This window comes from Vanellus vanellus (genome assembly GCF_965231255.1).
Source record: "Vanellus vanellus genome assembly, chromosome: 1".
Lineage (NCBI taxonomy): Eukaryota > Metazoa > Chordata > Aves > Charadriiformes > Charadriidae > Vanellus > Vanellus vanellus.
Window position 1 is genome coordinate 57,787,683 of NC_138905.1, and position 20,074 is coordinate 57,807,756.

The following is a 20,074-nucleotide window of genomic DNA, read 5'->3' on the forward strand; positions in this document are numbered from 1 at the left end:
CCCCCGCCCCCCCCCGTTGGACACCGACGGGCCCTTTCCGTGAGGAAAGCGGGGTGCCAGCGGCAGCCGGGCTCCCGGAGAGGGGAGAAAGGAGGCCGGGTGCCGACCGCAGCGGGAGGCGACGGCGGGGAGCGGGGACTGAGGCGAAGAGGAGGCGGCGGCGCCTCAGGCGGTTCCCGCCCCAGCGGCGCCCCGCCTACCCCCCCCTCCGCGCGCGCGCCGGGGAAAACATTGCGCAGGTTCTAAAGCGGGGCCGGGGGGAGGGGAGGGGGCGCGGCCGCGCGCGAGGGGGCGTGTGAGGGGGAGCGGCGGGTAACGGCCGCCAGCGGGCAACGGCCGCCGCCGCCGCCGTGAGCCGCCGCCACCGCGGGAGGCAGCCCCGCCCGCCCTCCGCCTTGCGACTAGCCGGCTGCTCCCCCCTCCCCGCCACCCCCACCCCCACCATCCCTCGGTCGCGGGGCCGCCGGTGTCCGGCGCCAGCGCCGCTGTCCCGCCCGCTGCATGGAGCTGTCGGCCATCGGGGAGCAGGTGTTCGCGGTGGAGAGCATCCGCAAGAAGCGCGTGCGGAAGGTGGGCTGCGGCGGAAGCGGGGGGGGGCGGGGGGGACGGGGAGGAGGGGGGACACACGCAGCGGGACATCCCCCTCCCGCCTCGCACAAGCGCGGAGTAACGGGCTGCCGGCGGGGCGGGGGCGGCAACGGCAGCGGCACCTGCCTTAGGGCCGGTGGGGGAGGGACGCGCGTGTTGGCGGGAGTTGCTCGTGGAGTGGGTGGATGCTTCGGTGGTCACCGTGGGTGGGCTTCTGGGGCAGCTTTGGGAGTGGGTGGAGGGGGTGTGTGTCATTGCAAGGGGGTGTCAATGCGGGGGTGGTGTGGTGTGGTGTGGTGTGTGTGTCACACAAATCACATTTGATTTTCTGCAAAATCAGTGCTGGTGACAGCAAATCGGACAGCCCGCATCGCAGGAGGGTTTGGGAAGGTTTGGTGGCCAGCTCAGTGGCTCAGTTTACCCACGGGTGAAAACGCTCTCCGTCCCCACAGGGCGTTAGGAGAATTAACCCATAAGCGTGCAGCGTGTAGAAGTCCTCCGGTGGGAAGTTGTGTATAGGGCAGTGTCTCCACACGTTGGGAAGCTGATGAGCCCCCCGTGAGCAAAACTCATTCTCTGGCTCGAGTACCCGAGCACTTTTCTCGCTGTGTTGTGGCGTAAAGGTGTCTGCAGCTGCAACAGTGTGTGATCCCTCTGCTTCGAGGGGTGGTCATCCTGCACACACAAAGGCCCCTGCCATGCTTTGGGAAGTGCTTAACAAGCCTCTCAGTAGAATAGTAAAGACTTTAATAGTTGTGCACGTTCTTCCTGGAGCCCTTGAACACGGTTTCCAATCACTACACTTTTTTTTTTTTTATTTTTAAATCTTGTATGTAAAGTGAACAACTAAATGGATAACTGAACTTCAGCTTTGAGCTGCTGTTTGCTTGGGTCAAAAGGCTGAGTGACTGTGATGGACAAGAGTGTTTGAGTAAAGCATGTAGCAACTGGAAGGGAACATGCCAAAGAGGTGCTTCATAGGTTCTGAAATACTGTATTTCTTGTCTCTGCTTAAAAAAAATTCCTCTGACACTGCTTCTGGCATACATCTCCCTCTCGCGTTTATGCGTGCTGACTTCTTGTAGGATTGCCTGTAAATGCAGGAGTGGTTGCAATCTTGCCCGCCGGTTGGCTTTTGGGGTTCTTCCTGCTAGGCTTCTACAAAGGTATGATCCCAAGCTGATAGTAGTTCAAGCACTCTTAAATACAACCCCACATGCCCTGTTTTCTGGGGAAAAAAAGGTATAGCAAGTGTAGTTGAATAAGGAAGTGGCTTTGTTTTGAAAATAAAGTGGTGGGAAATGAGCTTTTCAGTTGCAGAGTTTAGTCCTGTTGATTGGTTGTACCTCTTACTGTAGCCCATATTTGGTTGGAGTGTTCACCTGTTTATTTTCTTCCTTTTTGCACTCTTAGGGTAAAGTAGAATACCTGGTGAAGTGGAAAGGATGGCCCCCAAAGTAAGTTGTGTTTTACTTGTCTTTTACTCTTCTTCTTTAATATTCGGTAATAGCTTACACTATATCTCTGCAACTGAGCATCTCATTCTTAATGGGTAACCTTTTGTGCCTTGTTCCAGCAAAGATAAACAAAAGCAAAGAGCCACAAACCAAACCCAAATCTATTTCCAGACTGGCAGTTGAGACATACAAACCATGTGCCAATCTATTCTGTCTGGGTTTTGCCACCACTGAAGTATTCCATTGAGATGCTTTCTAGATACAAATGTTTTTAAATTCCTTATGAGTTCCACAGGGAACCCTGGTTCTTCTGAACTTGGAATGGCTCCTGGTTTTCTGAGTCAGCACCAAGAGGGCCCCACATTATTTTTTTTTAGGGCTATATGCAGTCTTTTAAAATAGAAAACAAGTTGATGGTCTTGTCTTGTCCTACTAGTTCCCCTCTGCAATTCACAAATGGAAAGGGGCAATATTTCAGATTTATTGATTGTAGCCCAATGCAGGTGATCTTTGTCCCTTGAAAATTACCGCCATGCCTTTGTTTCCTTGTCTGAAACCTTCCTTATTTTGAGTGCCTTTTCTGCTTTTGCTTTGGTCACTATGTTGCAAAAAAGGGGAAAAAAATGCAGTATTGCTGTGCACTGCTTACAGATACTTCTCTTATTAAAATGCAGCTGCCGCTGAAGAAGACTGATTGCTCTGTGCCTAAACAGTCAGTAAAATGCTTTGAGATTAAAAGGATTAGGTAACTGGAGAATATTACTATGTTAGCTAGCAGTCTAGCTAGCTGGCCAACCCATATGGGGACCTGTCTTTGCTTTCCTGTTTGTAACTGTGTGTGTACATACACAATGTGCGTGGGTATGACTGCATTACACGTGCAGTTGCACTGCATGTTGCTAAGCAAAGGGGGCTGCTTTTACTGGTTCATCCCTGCAGCTGGAAAGCGGGGCCTGCTAGAATCATCCTGACAGATTGTACCTGGTGTCCAAGAAGTTGAAATGTGTTCCTGCGTGCCTAATCCTCATGCCTAATCCTCATGCTTATAGGACGTGCATGAATATAAGCGGCTTCCCCTCTCTGGTGGTGGTGGGAGGGGGTGACTTTATTCTTGACTGTAAGTTCTGCTGTCAAAGTGTCACCTTGTGTGCTTGTTGCGTACCAGTTGCCCTGTACTGTGGGTCAGCTCTTGGACTGCTCCAGCCTCCTAAGTAGCCAAGCCTAATTTAATCGCTGGTAGAGGTTGGGAAATGTATTTGTAATCTGTGAGGCACCATCCCCTTTTGGATAGAATACTGATGTTTATCCCATTCTCCTTTCAACAAATGCATTGAGGTTCTCTTGCAAAGTCACTTGCCAAGAAGGTGGGCTGAGGCATGGCATAATGTTCCTTGGACAGAGCAGCTCTTATTCTTATTGCTGCCTTGCATTGCCCTGTGTCTTGGATCCCTGGGGGAGCCAGAAACTCTCTTTTAGGAATTAAAAGCACAGCCTTCTGCGCAGGGAGCAAGGGGACGTCAAGATTCCCTTCTTTTGATGCTGTGACATGTCCAAACTCCTTCCTTCTTCCCCTAAACTCCAAATCTGAAGAGCACTGATTTCCACCTCCCTTCCATTTTAACTGTTCACTCGATGGTTTGAGTTGCTTAAAACCAAGATGCTTTGAGCATTGAAGTCACTTTCATCCTGCTAGCAATCTCTGTTCCTTGTTTCTAAACATACATACGCCTGTGATGGCATGCACACCTCAAGCTGTTCGCTTTCAACATATTCCATATCCTCATCCCATGTCATATTTCTCTTCATTCCTCTCCCCAACCTTGTCACATTGCTCTTTGTAATCTTTGTACCAGTTATCCCATCATTCCATCATTCCCATCAGAGGCTTCATGGAAGGGAATAAGGATAGGTCAATATTTTGCTGCTTTCCCATGTAATTGATGTTTCACTTTTTTTTTTTTTTTTAGTTAAAAATTCTTGTTAACGCCTTGCACATCAGATTTCTGGATTGTACTACTGGAGTCAGGGAATGGAGGAGTTACAATCTGATTGTAGCTACAAGCTTGTTTACAACTTGTGTTGGAGTTAAGAGGGGAGGGGGAAGAGGAGGAGTAGAAGGAGGGGGAAGGAAGATCATATGATCTGTTTTCCAGAGTGCCTGCTCTCTGCAGTTCTGCTGCAGCCTGGGCTGTGTGTACCCATATATATAGTTCTGTGTGCCTGTGTGTGTGTGCGCGCGCGCGCGCGTGGCAAACTGAACCATGGGGTTTTTTTATATGCAGTGTTTTGCCACTGCAGCAAAGCCAGAAACTGAGCTGCAGAGAAAAAGGCAACACCCACCAGTTTGTTGTTTTGTTTTTTTTTTTTTTTAAAGCAAATCCCCTTTCTTCTCCTGCCCATGAAAAGCAATCACATGTCTTTTTTTTACCCCCTTGTGTTATTATTTTTCTTAAATTTGTAGAGTGAGTGCCAGAATCCCCGCAGCTGGGAGGAAACCTTCCTCTGTTCAAACAGCATCTTGGCTTTGACAGCTCACAGTCAGGTTGCTGCAGGAGGCTTAAGCAAAGGAGGGAGGGAGGGATCAGCTGGTTATGAAGACATGTCTGTTTTTAACTCTCTGATGTACAGTGCACCTTGCGATATCTGAATTTTATGTTTTTGTTTCTACCTTTTGTAAAAGAATTGTACTTTCATTTCTAGAACCATTCTCCAGGAATGCTCCTGTATTTCAGTACCTTTCTTCTGTCTCATGGAGAGATTGAAAGGAAAACTCATTCCCAAACCACCTCCTCTGTGTACATATATGCATGTATCACGTGCCCTCATGTGCAGCCTGTGCTTCATGGAGAAACGTAAACAGCTTAAAATGCTTTCCCACTGTTTAAAGGCACTGATACAAATGCACCCTTGCCCACCTGCATGTGCCTCCTCTCTGGCCCTCCTCCCCAGGGGCTGGGAGGGGCTCTGCCTCCAGGCCTCGCATTCCAGGAGAATTAATGTTCTGAGGCATTTGGGGTTTCAGACTTGCTTTCTTGCCTTTGAGTTTGTATGGTAGAGACATGCCACCCACCTTTTCTGGACAAACATGACCCCTTAGAAGCAAGCATGCCATGAGGACCACCTTGTGATTCTTTCACCTTCCAGAATGGGAGTTTTTGGCTGTTTCTCCCTGGTATTAAGTGCAGTTGTGCCCCTTGGGAACCAGTTTTGGCATTGCTTGCTGGGTGGGTTCAGACTATTCCTGAGCATCTGGCTCCTTTCATAGCTGTCCAGCAATCACAGAGGGAGGTGGGGCAGTGAGTGACACTTCATAGGCTACTTGCAGAGCATCAGGCTTATTTGGAGTTGTTTCAGTAGCCCTGACCACAATGCAGGTGGGTTCCTCCTGCACTGGTACAGAAATACTGATAACCTCTGCTAGATAGAAATAACCTGCAGGGGGAGTCGAACAAGAGGAGGAATAGTTGGAAAGTTGCCATCAACTTGCCTCAGGGCCCAGGTCTAAACATGTTTAGTTGAATGGCATCAGTGGAGAAAAATTAAACTCTTATTAAATGAATACTTTCAGCTCCAGTGATTAGAGGTAATTAATAATGCAGGTGAGAAAGCGTACTTACTCTTTGAGCACTCTAAATTAAGAGAGACCTATTTTTCAGAAAGCTGTATCAGATCACATCTCATTGTTCCATGGGGTTTGTTGGATTTGAGGGAGTGCTGCAGATGACACCTGTTTAGGGATTGACTTAAAATCAGTTTGTGAGTGTCTGCACAGGCTTTGCAAACAGCACGGAGGGGGCCCTGGGGAGGAAAGCCTTCCCTGTTCTCCTGCAAAGAGCTGCTTGATGCTTGGCCCTGCCTGTTTTGGGAAGGGGAGGTGGTGTCTGCAGGAAGCTGGGGAGGGAATGGCTGGGATTCCTCAGAGCTCTCGCAATGTTGTGGCAGGCCCCACCGACCTTTGTGAAGACAGTATCCAGGGCCTCAGCATACTGGTAGCAGGCCTGCAGGGAGAATGTTTACTTTATATTCCTTATGTTTTTCTTCAGATACAGCACATGGGAGCCAGAGGATCATATCTTGGACCCTCGCCTGGTGGTGGCTTATGAAGAAAAGTAAGGGCACATGTTCTTTCTCTCCTTGGACACAGGAAAAGGAAATAGTGTCTTTATTTCAGTGTGCATAAAGTGGCCCTGTTGTCCCTACTTCAATCAAAGATGAGCTGCGTAGCAATGAATCCTGCTTGATATCTGTACTCTGGTGTTGGCTGAGGAGGACAAGACAGGGTTAAAACAGCTTTGATCAGCACTGTTCAGGAAATGAGGCCAAGAACAAGCAGCATTGAGCCAAAGAGCAATCAGTCTCAGGTTTTAATCAGGTCCAGGACTGGACTGGAGTGATGCGAGGTGATAAGTTTCTCTAACCCATCCTTGATCAGCTGAGTCAGAGAAATTCCCTTATTCCCTTATTGCAAAGCTTTCACTCCTGCAAGAAGCAATTCTGGGATGTTTTCCAAGCTCACACTGGTCACCATTGGGTTTTAATGAAGGAAATGCTGTGCTGTGAAAGGTGGAAGTCCTAACTAGGTTTTGTGCCATGGTATTTAGTAGTCTGTTTGATTTGTGTTCCTCTTTCACAGGGAAGAGAGAGACCGTGCATCAGGGTACAGGAAAAGAGGCCCCAAACCAAAGCGCCTCCTACTGCAGGTAGCCTCTTGCTCTTCTGTGTATTTCTAACTTGTTAGCTGCTGTGCTGCTCCTATGCTCACAGGGAGGTAGAAACTGTCTGTTTGCTGTTGCATGGACAAAACTGGAGGTAACAAGCTAACACAACAACATGAAATCAGTGGGTAGGCAGGTAGTTTTAACCTGTTAGCTGAAGAGCCAGCTAACTTGTATTTAAAAAAGCAAAACAAAAAACCCAAACCAACAACAGCTCTTGCTCTCTGAACTAGGATTTTATAAACTTCGGGCTTGGGTGGTTGCAGGTTACCTGGTTTGCATGCTCTTATAATTTCATGTTGAGCTTGGACTTTCCATCATGTTAAAGGTAGCCACTGGTTGGAAGCGGAGTTTCAGCATGCTTTGACTGTTGCCAAGCAAAGCAGCCAATCCTAGGAAGCACATACTAGGAAGAGCTTAGATGGCAGTTGAAGAGGTGAAAGAAACAGTGCTGTAGAAGCAGCACAACTCATCCTAGCTCACCTAGATGTTCAGGGACTAAATAAAGAAGAGCTTCCTGGCTCCCAGGTGGGAGCCCTGAGTGTATTATCAGATTTCCGCTCTGACCCTTGCTGCGTTGATGTCTTGGCAGCGGCTGTATGGCATGGACTTGAGGAGTGCCCACAAGGGAAAGGAGAAGCTCTGTTTCTCTCTTGCACGGAGGTTTGGAGGAGGAGACAATAGCCTGCCAGGGTCCAAGCCAGGGCAGGCAGAGTTCCCAGAGAAGACTGGGGGAGCGGTCCTGCCATTCTCTCTCCGGAAGCAACGCAAAAACCAGAAGTACCTGCGACTGTCAAGGAAGAAGTTCCCCCGCATGGCGAGCCTGGAAAGCCGAAACTGCAGGCACGAGTTCTTCCTGAATGATGCGGTGGGCCTGGAGGCCAGGCAGGATGCTGAAGACTGGGAGGCCCTGCAGCACACCAGCAAAGAAGGTAAGGCCAGACACCCCTTGGCGATGAAGTTCTGGAGCACACGAAGGATGCACTGCATGCTTCCTCCTTGCTTGCCTCATCCTACGATTGTGGTTTAGGTCAGGTCCTCAGAGCAGCTCTCACTGGCTCACATTGTGGCCCTCTTGTCTGCAAGTTCCTTTCTTTTTTGGATAAATAACACAGATTAATCTGTTTTTTTGGTGCTGTTGCCTCTCTGTTGTCTTATATCAGTGATGTCCCTTCCAGTGTTAGAAAGTATGCAGAAGATACTGCAAGTTACTCCCCTCTTACAGTTTCCTCACAGCAGAGGTGACATGCAGGTGTGATAGTGATGAACTCTGTCCTTATATCCATATGTGTTGAGCCTGATGCTCTGCTAAAAGGAGCTTGGCTGGCAGTGGACAAGCTTGGACACCAGCACTCTCCTCATAGTGCTTCTCTGAGGAACATACAAGAATGCCGCTAAGAACTTATAGTGCCTTCCTCTGCCCCCTTCTTCCCTTTCCTCTCCACACCCCACGACGTCCAAAGTCTCTTGCTACAGAGCTATGTGAGAGGGGGATGAGAGATGACGTGAGGATGGTAAATCCTGCCTGATCCACTGAGTAGGCAGCATGAGTGTAGGCACGGGAGATGTCCAAGCACATTTGGCATTTTGGGGAGGGATACTAGCATCTTGTGCAGGAGGGCTGTGGGATGTGTGTGTTGCTCTGAGTTACCAGGGAAACTCTATCCCTGCATTATTAGAGCTTCTGAAGGCGTAGCTTTCCTGAGGAGTGGAAGGACTGGGCTTGTGCTGCCTGTAGTAGCTGAGGGAATCCTGTTACTCCTTGCTGGGAGTAGCTGTTAGCCAGGCTGGATTAGGCAGGATTTGGGGGAGAGGACTGTGTTCTGGGAGTCAATGCTATCCCCTCCTTTTGGAGAGGGACTTGAACGGCACCCAAAATCCAGGAAGGCAGCAATGGGGGTAGCACAGAGGAACCCAGTGTTGCATCCTGGCAATGGGCAAAAGTGTGGGGCTCTTTCCCCCTTAGAAGCACTAGGCTCTAAAGCACTTGGGGATCAGAGGAGTGAACGGCACTGCAGAAATGTGAAACTGTTTTTCTTCTCCCCTTGACACACGGCCTGCATGGAATTCCAGTTATTGTTAGAGGGGGTTGGACTCTTTCTGAGGTGAAAGTAGGCACCCCAGGTATTTGAGACAGAGGCCGGGAAATACACTCTTAAGGGGCCCTTCTTTGCTCAGGTTAGGACAACAAGATATATAGTACAGGTATAGTGTCAGGGAGAGGGTGTTTTCCTTCCTCTCTGTGTATTTTTGTGGTTGTCTGGGGATTGGGGGGAGGTGAGGCTTTGGATGGCAGAGGGACTGGTAATTATTCTTACAGTGAGAAAGTGCAGGGATGCTTGGTTTTCTTGTATGGAGCTATCGGAGAGGAAAGGAAGGATATGAGAAAGGGAGAGTAGCCTCTCCACGAAGCAGTACTGATGTGTTTTTGAGAGAATTGCACCCAGGCTGCATTGCAGGTGCAGTGCAAGGAGTAGTCTCCATTTTTGATCCCTTTGACTTCTGTAGGAGTATCTGAAAAGTAAGTGTTTGTTTGATTTTTGACTTTTCAGCAGGGTAGGATATTTACAAGCAGGTGAGCTGACACCTGGGTGATGTGCTTTTCTGACATAGAACCAAATTAGGGGCTGAGATGGGATGAGAAGTATCAGGGAACTGTGGACAGCTAGATGAGCTGGGTGTTGTTACAGGGTCCTTTGACCTCTGTGTAGGCTGTTCCAATGCTGGTGTGTGTCTGGACACCTTTGCTACTCTTTCCTTTTTCCATTACATCCTGCAGTGATACTCCATTTTCCCTTAGCCTCTGAGGGGAGGGCTTGTCCATACTCTTTCTTGCCTTGTATGTGCAGACTCAGTACAGTCTGATTTCACCCACCGTTTGTCAGAAAGAAGGCCCCTTTTTCATACTTTCCTTCCCTCTCTTCTTCCTCCTTCCTTCTCCCTCGCCCTCTCTCTCTCTCTCACTAACATGCTTTTATCTGCCTCTCCTTCTGCAGCAGATGTGGATGGCAGTCTCCCTTGGATTCCCACTGTGCCCCCCAGTGAAGTGACAGTGACAGACATCACGGCAAACTCCATTACCGTCACTTTCAGAGAAGCACAAGTGGCTGAGGGCTTCTTCCGAGACCGGAGTGCGCAGTTCTGAATCTCCATTTTCAGTGCTCCCCAAAACTAGTGTTTTTAGGGTGGGGCTAGGGAAGGGTTATTTTATCCCTTAAGAAAAAAAAATCCAAAATGTCTCCTCTTAAAATGTTTACAGACACTTTTTTTTTTTCTCTTCTCTGTTTTCCCCTTTCAGATACGCAAAAAAGGGCGGTATAGGGGGTGTGTGTTTGTCATTGCTTTGTCCATCTGAAAAACTGACAGCCCTTTCCCTGGCAAAGACTCCCCTCCTAGATGTGAAAGCAGCAAGCTGAACAATTCGCCTTTTATCCTGTTAAGTGGCGGCAGCTGCATTTGTGGGGAGAGGGCATGTGGAGGTGGAAAGAGAGCTGGATCTCTAGCCTGCTGCCTTGTTCTGCAATTGATATCCCTGGGATAAAGATACATCTCTGTGGATTGCTCTTCCCACCTTCCTTCTCCCTCTCTTCCTGCAGCAGTGAGAGGCAATGGATCCTACCTGTGTAGATAACTCCAGCCTGTTAAGACTTTCTCTCCAATGCTGTTTTCCCCGTGGCCTGCTGTCAGGACTTCCGAACCGTATTTGCCTGTCTGTGGTAAGTCAGTCTTTGCAGGAGGGGTCCATATAGACAGCAGAGGTTTCTCCCTTTGATTGTTGATCATGCAGAAAGACTGAAATGCATCTCTGAAATCTAGATTGGTGACGTAAATTCAATTTGCCTTCATTAAAAGCTCAGAAGCCCAGCGCAGTCGAGACATACCATTCTGTATATGCTAAACAGGATTTCCAGGCTCAGCTCAGCTGTGTGAGGAATGTGTTATGGAAAGTGAGGTGTTCTTATCCTTGGCCAAATTCAGTATTAATAACAAATGCTGCCCTGAATATGTGGTAATAAGTTGGTTGAAAACTGACTCCTCTCCCCTGGGAGGAGGGGCTAATAGGACAACCAAAGCATTGCCTGGCACTGCAGAGATATCCAAGATACTGGCACAGGCCCAGGACACAGGAATTGGACAGAACTGAGCTAGAAATGGACCTTGATTAGCAGCAAATTCTTTTCTCGAATCCCATTGAGGGATCCAAGGTAAACGACATGTGGAGAAGGCACATATTAGATTTGAGGAGGGGAGAAAATTCTTAGCAATGAGAGTTCTTGGATTGTACTGCCTGAGTAATACTCTTCCGTAACTCCAGTCTCCTCACAGTATCTGTGATCCTGTAGTACTTTACTGATGGGAACTTCCCCTTGGAAGGCTTAAAAATCTTTGCCAAGGAAAGCGGTCTGCATTTCAATAGACCCTGCCTGATCTTGCACTTAAAAATGCCTTGTGCTGGACTGCCTGTGACACTTTGAGGTTTTTGAAGAATTGCTGTACTTTGAGTTGGTAGTTTAGCATAGCATCTGTTCTTGCACATATGCATGTTCTCTTCCATTTTTTTAAAAGCAAATTTTATTTACATAACTAAAAATTTTAAATATAGACCTTTTCCTATGGAAAGCAAGAAAAGTAAGCTAGAGTCTAAGATGGGAACTGCAAGACAGACTGCTGCAGGGTAACATTGGCTAGTGTCATGATTACTGTCCTTAAACCTTTTGTTTCCTCTCCCCGCCCCTCCTGAAGCATCTGTTATCTGCTATACTTATTCTAAATGAAGCTATGAGCCTTCTGAGCTCTGAGGTAGACACCTGTGGAAATCCTCAGTGTGTTCCCTTGGCTGCTGGCCTGCAGAATTTGGGAGCTCTGGGGGTTCTGGTCCTCCAAACATCTACTTTTTGCAAAGTGCTTGGACTGCCCCTATGGTTTTTATTAAAAGCAGGTTTTACCTCAGATAGGGTATGGCAGCTCAGTGTAGACTTAGGATTTCTCCTTCCATTTCAAAGCTGTTTGAGCAGGCCTGTCTTCCACTGTGTCACAGCAGTTTCAGGACCACTGGGAAGATCTTAAATTTCTGGACTAACCTTTTGTCTCTCAAAGAAGTGACATGGGAGTTTTATTATGGAGAAATCTGAGAGGGTGAGAAGTGGAAACTGGGGGGGAAATTATGTGGTGGGAGGAAGAGTGAGTGGGAAAGAAGCTTGCAATAGCTAGCGAGGGCAAATTGATGAGTTAAGCATGCAGGCTCAGGATGTTTTTTGAACGTGGGTGTCCAGAGCGAGGCTTCTGAATCTGGAGTTGCACCGTATAAACAGGATCACCCTCTTTTGCAGGATGTGGGGTCAGACAGTGGTGTCATCGTCAGCCCCACATACACCCTCTCTTCCTGACACCTGCCAAATGTGCTGAATACCTACATCTCTCTTTTGTTGTGACCTTTGGACACACCACATGGCTGAGTCCATTGTTGAGGGTCATAGCAGGTCAGGTAGTTATGGTTGCAGAAGCATAATATTTTAGCTTATTTTTAAAAAATCTTGAATTCCAGCTCATCCTGCTAAATCTTCATGGCATTTATAGGATCTAGTTTCTTTAGTCAAAATGCAGATATTGCCACCTTTGTCCTGTCTTCATCTCAGTGTACAAATACACCAAAAATGCTTCCTATTTACAAAGGTTCCTGGCTTTGGCTGACATCGGAAGCAATACCAATCCTGTGGTAGGAAAGAGCTTGTCCTAATAAACGGTATTTCTATCTTCTGCTTTTCTGTCCCCTCACCAGCTGAGACTTCTTAATGTTTTGTTTTGGCGTTTCTCTTTAAACATCTTTTCTTCCTGTTGCAGTGGAGTTTTTAAAAACCTGTAGTGGTCTTTCAGAGAGGATCTACCCACAGCTTCGTATCTTAATCATTTTTTGGGTCAGGCTAGCTTGTGTTCTGCTGGTGACTAATCATCTCACTACACAAAGTGTTGAACAAAGTATCTGGCAACAATGCTGCTTTGTGTACAGCTCAATGAAGAGTTAACACTTATCAGGTTAAGATGCAACAAGTTGCATGTGCATGGGTTTGGTTTGTGTGTGTGTGAGGAGGAGTTTGTGGTAGGAAACTAAGCAGTTACTGTGTTAAGGTGGACTTTTTTTTTTGACATTCATGAATTCTTGCTTATCTTTAAGATCTGTTTGAGAAGATTTTTCTCTTGGTCTTTTTAAAATGTGGCTCTGTTCCATATTGTCTGGTGGCATATTGTTGTAAACTTCCTTGGTAGAGCTGGCCTTTGGGGACTTCAAAATTAGCTTTATTCCACTTCTGCCAGTGTAGAGATGTATGGGGGTTTTCCTTGTGATGGCAAGAGAGGTTGTCTGGGTTTACTTGTCTCTTCTCCCTGATACTGTCTATCTGCCAGTTCCACCCAAAATCTGAAAATTGAATTGGGACCTCTTGGACTAACATATCATGAAAATCAGATGCTGTGCTCGAAGCTTCGTTAAGCATTCTGTTTGATTAGAAGAGCCAGAATAGCATCCAGCTGAAGCTGAGTTTAATAATTCTATTTGAAGCATAAGCTGAGAATAGAAATGGGTTAACTCTCTCATACCTCCTTTGGCTCCATGGCTGTAAACAAGAAAAAACTTCAGCCAGTGGAAATTACAGAACTGGACACAAGAAACAAACTTCTCGAAGAAGAACTGTTCTAATAGTCATTCTTAGACCTGTTTCCATGTAAGAATTTACCAGCCACATTTGGGGGACAGAAGTTTTTATTCCATAGGTCTTCTCACAGTGAACCCACTGTATATGTGACAGAACTGAGGGGCTTCATGAGATTGGAAAACCTTTATTGTTAACACTGTGGTAAAAAAAAGAAAAAGGAAAGGACAGGATAGGATAGGACTGCCTCGGTTCCTGGATGGTTATAAACTAGATGTTATTGCTCTCATATTGGAACAGCAAGTTTTAACACATAAATAGTGGCATTAAGTAGCCTGGTAGCTCCTGCATGCTCCTTATTGTCTTGCGTTTGCTTGGGGGCCCTTCTGCTTGGGAAGTCAGACCAAGGTGGGGGCATTTTGGTTTTGTTTTTTTTTTTTTCTTTTTTCAAGCAAGGCCAGGATATTATTGTGAGAACACCCAAAAGCAGTTCCATTTGCCAAAATAAGCCCAAATTGTTAGTGAATTGACTCTTGCTTATGTTGGAGCCTCAGACAGAAAGAAGCTTATTGGGAAATGAATGGCTTTTTTGTTATTAGTGTTGTGAAACTGTCCAGAATTGTTCTTCTGGTGTTTTGTGACTGAATGTATAAAATTGTTCACCTCACAGGAGGCCCTTGGCCCCAGTACTGTTTCCTGCTGTACGCCAGCTAGTGCTGTTTGATGGTTTCACTGGAATAGAGAAGGGAGGCCTTGCACAGGTCAAAAAATAGGGTGGCTCATGCAAGACCCTTGGTGGTAGCCACAACAGAGGCTGGGGTGCGGAAGACAGCAGCAAGGGCTGTCAGCCACATCCATGTATTTGAGCAAAGCTAAATCTACCCCCACCCCTTCCTTTCCTCTCAAGCTTTACGTTTGCGCTTTCTAAAGTAGGGAAAGTGCAAAAACCTCCTTTTTTAAAGCTAATTGGTATCTACCCATCTTCTGTTCCTCCCCTGCTTACCCTGCAGTCTAGGAAGAAGAGGGTAGTAGGCCTTTCTACGAAAATAGTAGCAGCAGCTGCTTGTCAGGGAGGAAGTTGCCTCAGAGTTGCTCTTGCTAGGCGGTTGAGGACAGGCCTTTGGGTGAGCTGGAAGTTGAGAGAAAAGGCATGTTAGTGTACAGAACTTGTAGTGAAGCTGATCCCTTGCATCAATGGGTGGATGCCCCTTGGAGTTCTGAGGGCCCTGTGGAGAGGAGACGGTCAGTGCTGCATTTATGTACCCGTCTTTTAACATTCAGGAAACCAAGGGGGATGCATACATTAACAGCTTGCATAGGGTAACTTCTACATGGGAATGAATAGCATTGGCACATACAGGTAAAGGGAACATGCTTTTGTCGTGCTTGTGTAAAAACACTTTTCCCCAAGGGCATGGTAAACTTCTTTTGAGACAGTAGCTTATGATCAAGAGACCATGTTGTCCTCTGCCTGCTGAACTTACAGTCCTCGCAGAGAAAGTGTAAACCTTCTGGGTGTCGAACCACCTGGATTCCACCCCAAGCAGCTGGTCAAGATAGGAAGGCCTACAAAACAGGCCCAGGACAACTGGAAGGAGAGAGAAGCAATCACTTAAAATTGAATTCAGACCCTTCAAGTCCTTCCTTGTAACAAGCACTTCCTGGAGTGATGACCCCTTTTTCTCTTCCAGCTCTCTTTCCCTTGCGCCCTTAATTTGTGAAAGTACAGTGGCTTAGCAGGGAGCAGGTGGGAGATGTAGAGAGGAGCAGAGCATGTAATGGCTGATAGGGGGGAGATGGATTGCTACCAAGTTGGGCTGGAGTAGAAGCTTTGCTGCTGAGGTTGTTTCTATCTGCTGTGGGCTGCTCTGCAAAGATGGTTGGGGTTCTTGTCTGAAATGTGGTGTGGATGATGTCTGAGAGTGCCAAGCGGATGTTGAAAGGGATAGCTCATAAGACTGTTCAGAACCTCTTATCACAGCTTATCTTGTTACTGGGGTAGCAGAGTTTTGGCTGGGAGGGGGATTTTGGAGGAAGAGGAGATGGAAAGCCTTTTTTATTTTTTTTTTTTTTAACCAGAAAATGTAGTGTCAGCATAAAGAAGCTTTTTGCAAATCTGTCAAAATGTTAAGCAGCTTTTTTTTTTTTTATTTTGCTTTTAAACCTGAAGTATGTTTTGAAGCACTTTGGAAATGCAAAGCACTAGGAGTGCTAACTACTCCTTATCGTCTGTCTAAAAGTGGCATTTGAAAAGCAAAAGATGTATCTGTTTCAGGCCGCTGGCTGCTCCTTATCATTTTTCCAGAGCTGCCACCCAGCCCTGTGCCTCCTGCCCAGGGCTGCAGGGGGAATGGTGCTCCGCCGTGCCAAGTGAAGGAGGGCTCCCTGAGGGAGGAGAGGGGACCTGCAGGGTCCCTCACTCACCTTCAGGGTGTGGGTTGGCTTCCTCCCTCCCCACCTCTTTTGGCTGAGGAAAGGGAAAAATGAAGTTGAGTTTCAGTTTGAGTGGTCCTAGTCTGGAACTACGACCACTTCTTCCGGCTCTGGAGACATCTTTAGAGAGTTTCCTGTCTGAAAAATTGCACCTTATTAGCTTAGTTGAGGAATGGGGAGAAATCTGTCCTTCTGCAGGGAGTGGGGAGAGGAAGGGAGGGTGAACCAGGAGCTGTCTTCAGTAGCTGCTGGATTCTTCCAGAGGCTGTTTTCCTCACCTCATCTCCAACACAACAGCAACAAAAGAACTAAAATAATTTAGATGAAGCTTTTGTTCTGCGTATCTCAACAATCTTATGAGCAGGCAAATATGAGAGAATCTTTTTTTCCTCACCTGGCCAGCTCTACAGCTGGGGGAACCCCAGTTCTCTCACTGGGTTTTCAGCATCAACCTTTTCCCTCAGCATACGCGCATCGTTTGGACTCTTTTGCACACTGACTCATCTAATTTGGTATGCTTCCCTTCCACTGGAAGGGGAAGATGGAGGATGGGGTCAGTTAGAGGGGAGGGTCCTTAATTATTTTTGGTTTTGTCTCTTCGGTTGTTGCTGTTGTTCCTGTCAGCACGCTAGAGTATCTGAGTCTTTGCACACAGAAAGCTTCCTTTTGCACAGAATGAGCTTCTAGCTTTTGTACAGACTAATTGAATGTATTTGGGGAGGGGGGGAAATAGGGAGTAAACCAATTCCAAACAAACCAATCGGAGTATAATGCCTTTTCTGAGCGAGTATGTGCTGTAAAAGGAGATTGTAATAGCAAAGGGAGGGCAGGCTCAAGTATAATTTGACACAAAGTGTGGTTTTATTTTTGTACTGATACGGATAAGAGACTGTACAGCATCTATTTATTTAGATGATTTATGTGGTAAATGTTGCAAACAAAATTATTAAAATATTAAATATGAGAACTGACATTTACCTAATGGTCTGTTTGTGTGGTCATTTACCTCCCCTTGCTTTAATTCTCGGCTGAATTATTTTCCGCCAGTCACTTCTGTTGGTATAAACATGTTGTGTGGCTGGAAAAAGAATGGAAAATGTGTGTGCTTGCGTGAGAAAGGTCAGTAAGGAGGGATCGATGAAGAATGGAGCCTGCAAAAGGCTGTTTCTGACATTACTCATTACTTTGATTCGAGGAGGTTAGGTTTTTATTAATTTTTAACCCACTGGGTAAGTTACAGCTGTACAGAGGTGACCTGGGACAGTTGGTCTTTGATGGATTAGGATTTGAAGAGGAGAATGCCGATGGCAGGGTGACTGCTTCTCTGGGTTTAGGGATGTTACAGTTCTTGATGTCCTCGCACAATGCTGTGGTGCCAGGACAGCTTTGCTGGCACCAGCCGGAGGAGAGCGCTGGTGTGCCCCATATCCTGCGTCTCCTGTGGGAACATAGAAAACGTGAGGCAAGGCCTGGGCTGCCAAACACACTCTGTGCTGGCTGCCAGCTGAGAAGCTGCTCTCCTCCAAGCCAAAGCCTCTGGTGTGTTGGCCTGCAGGGATTTCAAGGAGCTCCCCGGGAGCACAGCAGCTCCTGCATGGAGTTTGGCCCCTGATTCACCACAGGTAATGCGGGGCTTAGCCGAGGAGCACGAATCCTGGAACTGCTGATACTCTGTGGAGAAAATCTCACAGTGCCACGTAGTCCACTTTGGTTTCTGACTTGCCCCCTCAAGGCATGTGCCTCTCCATCCTCTGTGGAGGGGGAGACAGCTGGTAATTGAGGTACCTCAGGCAGGGAATGGGGCTGTCAGATGTCTCCAGTAGATGTAACAGGGGGGTGAGCCGTGCATCCCAACGCAGCCATGACGTCAATCAAAAGCATGCAGAGAAAAAGCGGAGGGGGGGTGGGGTGCATTTCCTGAGTCGGTCATGGCTCAAGGCAGCGTGGTTAGGTCTTGCCCGCGTTACCAAAATGCAGTCAGCGTGCTCACCCTGAGCCGGGGAGGCTGGATTTGAGTGATGGCATCGGAACAGGACTCCAGCCAGCCACTTATGCTCTGGCAGGAGCTAGCAAGTCAGGTGAAGTTGTAAGAAACTGCAGTGCAGAGTTACGGGAAAGCCTACTCCGGAGATTGTTTCTTCCTACCCCTGCCAATGCTGCAGAGGCTGGCTGGCACTAGAAACTCGTAATGGCTTGTCCTTTTGCATGCATGTGTTGGTTGGATTAAAGGTTAATCTGGATAGTACTTTTTTTTTTTTTTTAATAATCTGTTGCTATGCTGCCCCTCTGATCTGTGCAGTGCAGCTTGCTTGCCTTGCGCAGCTCTCCCGATAGGATGGATGCTGGAGAACAAGGGCGTTCAGCTGCACCGCAGGATGTGCCCTGGGCCCCTGCTATGGTGGGCAGCACCTGAAAGGGGAAACTGCACAGTTTGAGCAGCTCGGTGTTCTCCGAGAAGCACAGAGTGAAACACAGCGTGTGTGGCCCTGACGATGGTGAGTGCTGTCAGGAAGCTGGCAGTCATCTCCTGTCCGTTCCGCGCCACTCGCCTTCCCTACTCTTGCTCCTTCTCTCCCTGGCATTTTGGTCCCCAAGCGACTGTTGGTTTTGAAGCAAGGACGCAAGGAACCTGGGGGACTTGTGTCATCACCCTGACCCAGTGGCAGCGTGGGTGGCTGGGCCTGCTTTGGGAACTCGTAGACAGGCCCCAGGGATATCGTGGTACCCCCAGTGGTGTAGGCATGGCATGAATGCCAGGGGCCTTCTCCTCTCTCTGCTACACCAAAAAGTTAATGGGCTGGAGGGGTGGTTGTTCTGACCACCACTGAGCCACCCATGACTGCTGCATGGGGAGGTCCATGGTCAGCTCCGAGGGGTCTGTCTTCGCTCTTGTGCATTTCAGAGTCACAGCCAGGAAATCTCACAATATTTTGACATGGATGACCCTAGCGCCAAGGGCTTGTGTAAAAACCAATGCAGTGTTTGCTGAAGGGGCTGAGGTGTGTGCAGCTGCACCGGCTCCTGGCGTAGGCCAGGGAGTGACCGTTTCTTTACAGAGATCTGCTGCTCCTGACTGCGATCTCCCTGGAGCAAACAGCAACGGAGTTGGCTGATCAACCCTTGGAGCTGTTCTAGCAGAGATAAAGCGGCTGTTACTCCTGCCAGGTCATGCGTCCACAAAAAAAAATATCCTGGAGGCAGCTACCAGCTTTGTGCAGGTGAGTTTCCCATTATCTAGTGCCATTTAACAAAAATCAACAAAAATGTTCCTGCACCTGCTGCTCTCCCCCTGCACTAGCACACCGCTTGCTAGGGATTCTGGTGAGAAGGGTCTTCTTGTTCCCCCAAGGCTTATCCCTTCCCCGTGCTGGCTTCGCTGTGCTAGGAAGAATTGCTACGGTGTAGCCTACAGCACCAGGGTCTTGAGGGCAGCAAGGCACCAAAAAAATACTTTATTTCAGTGCCTGTAGTGAACAATAGCTGTTCCGGGAGAGCCATCTTCCCAGGTTGTGTTTTTTCTTTTTCTTAAAAAAAAAAAAAAAAAAAGTGTTTTACTGGAAATGTGAATGAAAAAAAGGAAATACCCAACAATGCTCTGAACAGCTGGATATTCTGCTGCTATTTTGCTTTGTTGAGAGTAAAAGTTAGATGAAAGTGCCCGGGGTTGGGTAATACCTGTAACAATGGCTGCTTGAAGTGCTGTGAGCAGCCGCTGTGGCTGGAAAGAAGGTCCTGCTGACAGGTGGAAGGAGAAGGTAACTGGGAAGAGCACATGGAGCTCTCTCAAATGCTGCTGCCCCTCCTGGCTGGTGGAATGGGGGGGCAACGCCTTGTGCTCCTGCCCCAAGGGGAGGTGTGATGCTCGTCACCCGTACTTCTGTTTGGGGACAAGGCCGTCTGTCACAGCTGCTGCACGTGTGTTTGTGTAGCTGTGTGAGGACTTTTCCCCCATTTGGTTTGGGAGTGCCTGCTTTTTAGGGTGGATGATGTTGATGGTTGGAAGTTATCTGAGGCTCAGCCACACGCGTAAAAGCAGTTGTTTAAACAAAGTGAACAGTAATAAATATGCCAATTTAAACGTGGATGGTGTTAATGAACACTTAATGTGCAAAGTTAAAAGCAGTTAAAAAAGTGAAAAGCAAAACGCAATGGGTGTGATCAACTTGTTCTTTTGAAGTCACCTTCAAGCGTATAAAGAATTGAGATTCAAAAAAGTGTTGTCTCGAGGAATGGG

At 47.6% G+C, this 20,074-nt stretch overlaps 1 protein-coding gene across 2 annotated transcripts; it reads left to right on the plus strand.

Annotated features, from left to right (window-relative positions):
- Nucleotides 1-497: 497 nt before the first annotated feature.
- CBX7 (chromobox 7) lies at nucleotides 498-10,555 on the plus strand. Of its 2 annotated transcripts, none has more exons than XM_082498266.1 (7): nucleotides 498-570; nucleotides 2,002-2,045; nucleotides 6,089-6,154; nucleotides 6,679-6,745; nucleotides 7,353-7,692; nucleotides 9,757-9,891; nucleotides 10,357-10,555. In XM_082498266.1, exons 1-7 carry the CDS (start codon nucleotides 502-504, stop codon nucleotides 10,389-10,391), a joined length of 756 nt encoding a protein of 251 aa, XP_082354392.1. In that variant the 5' UTR covers nucleotides 498-501; the 3' UTR covers nucleotides 10,392-10,555. The 2 variants fall into 2 exon arrangements, with proteins under 2 accessions (XP_082354392.1, XP_082354393.1); XM_082498267.1 differs by lacking the exon at nucleotides 10,357-10,555 and adding an exon at nucleotides 10,059-10,150.
- Nucleotides 10,556-20,074: the final 9,519 nt, after the last annotated feature.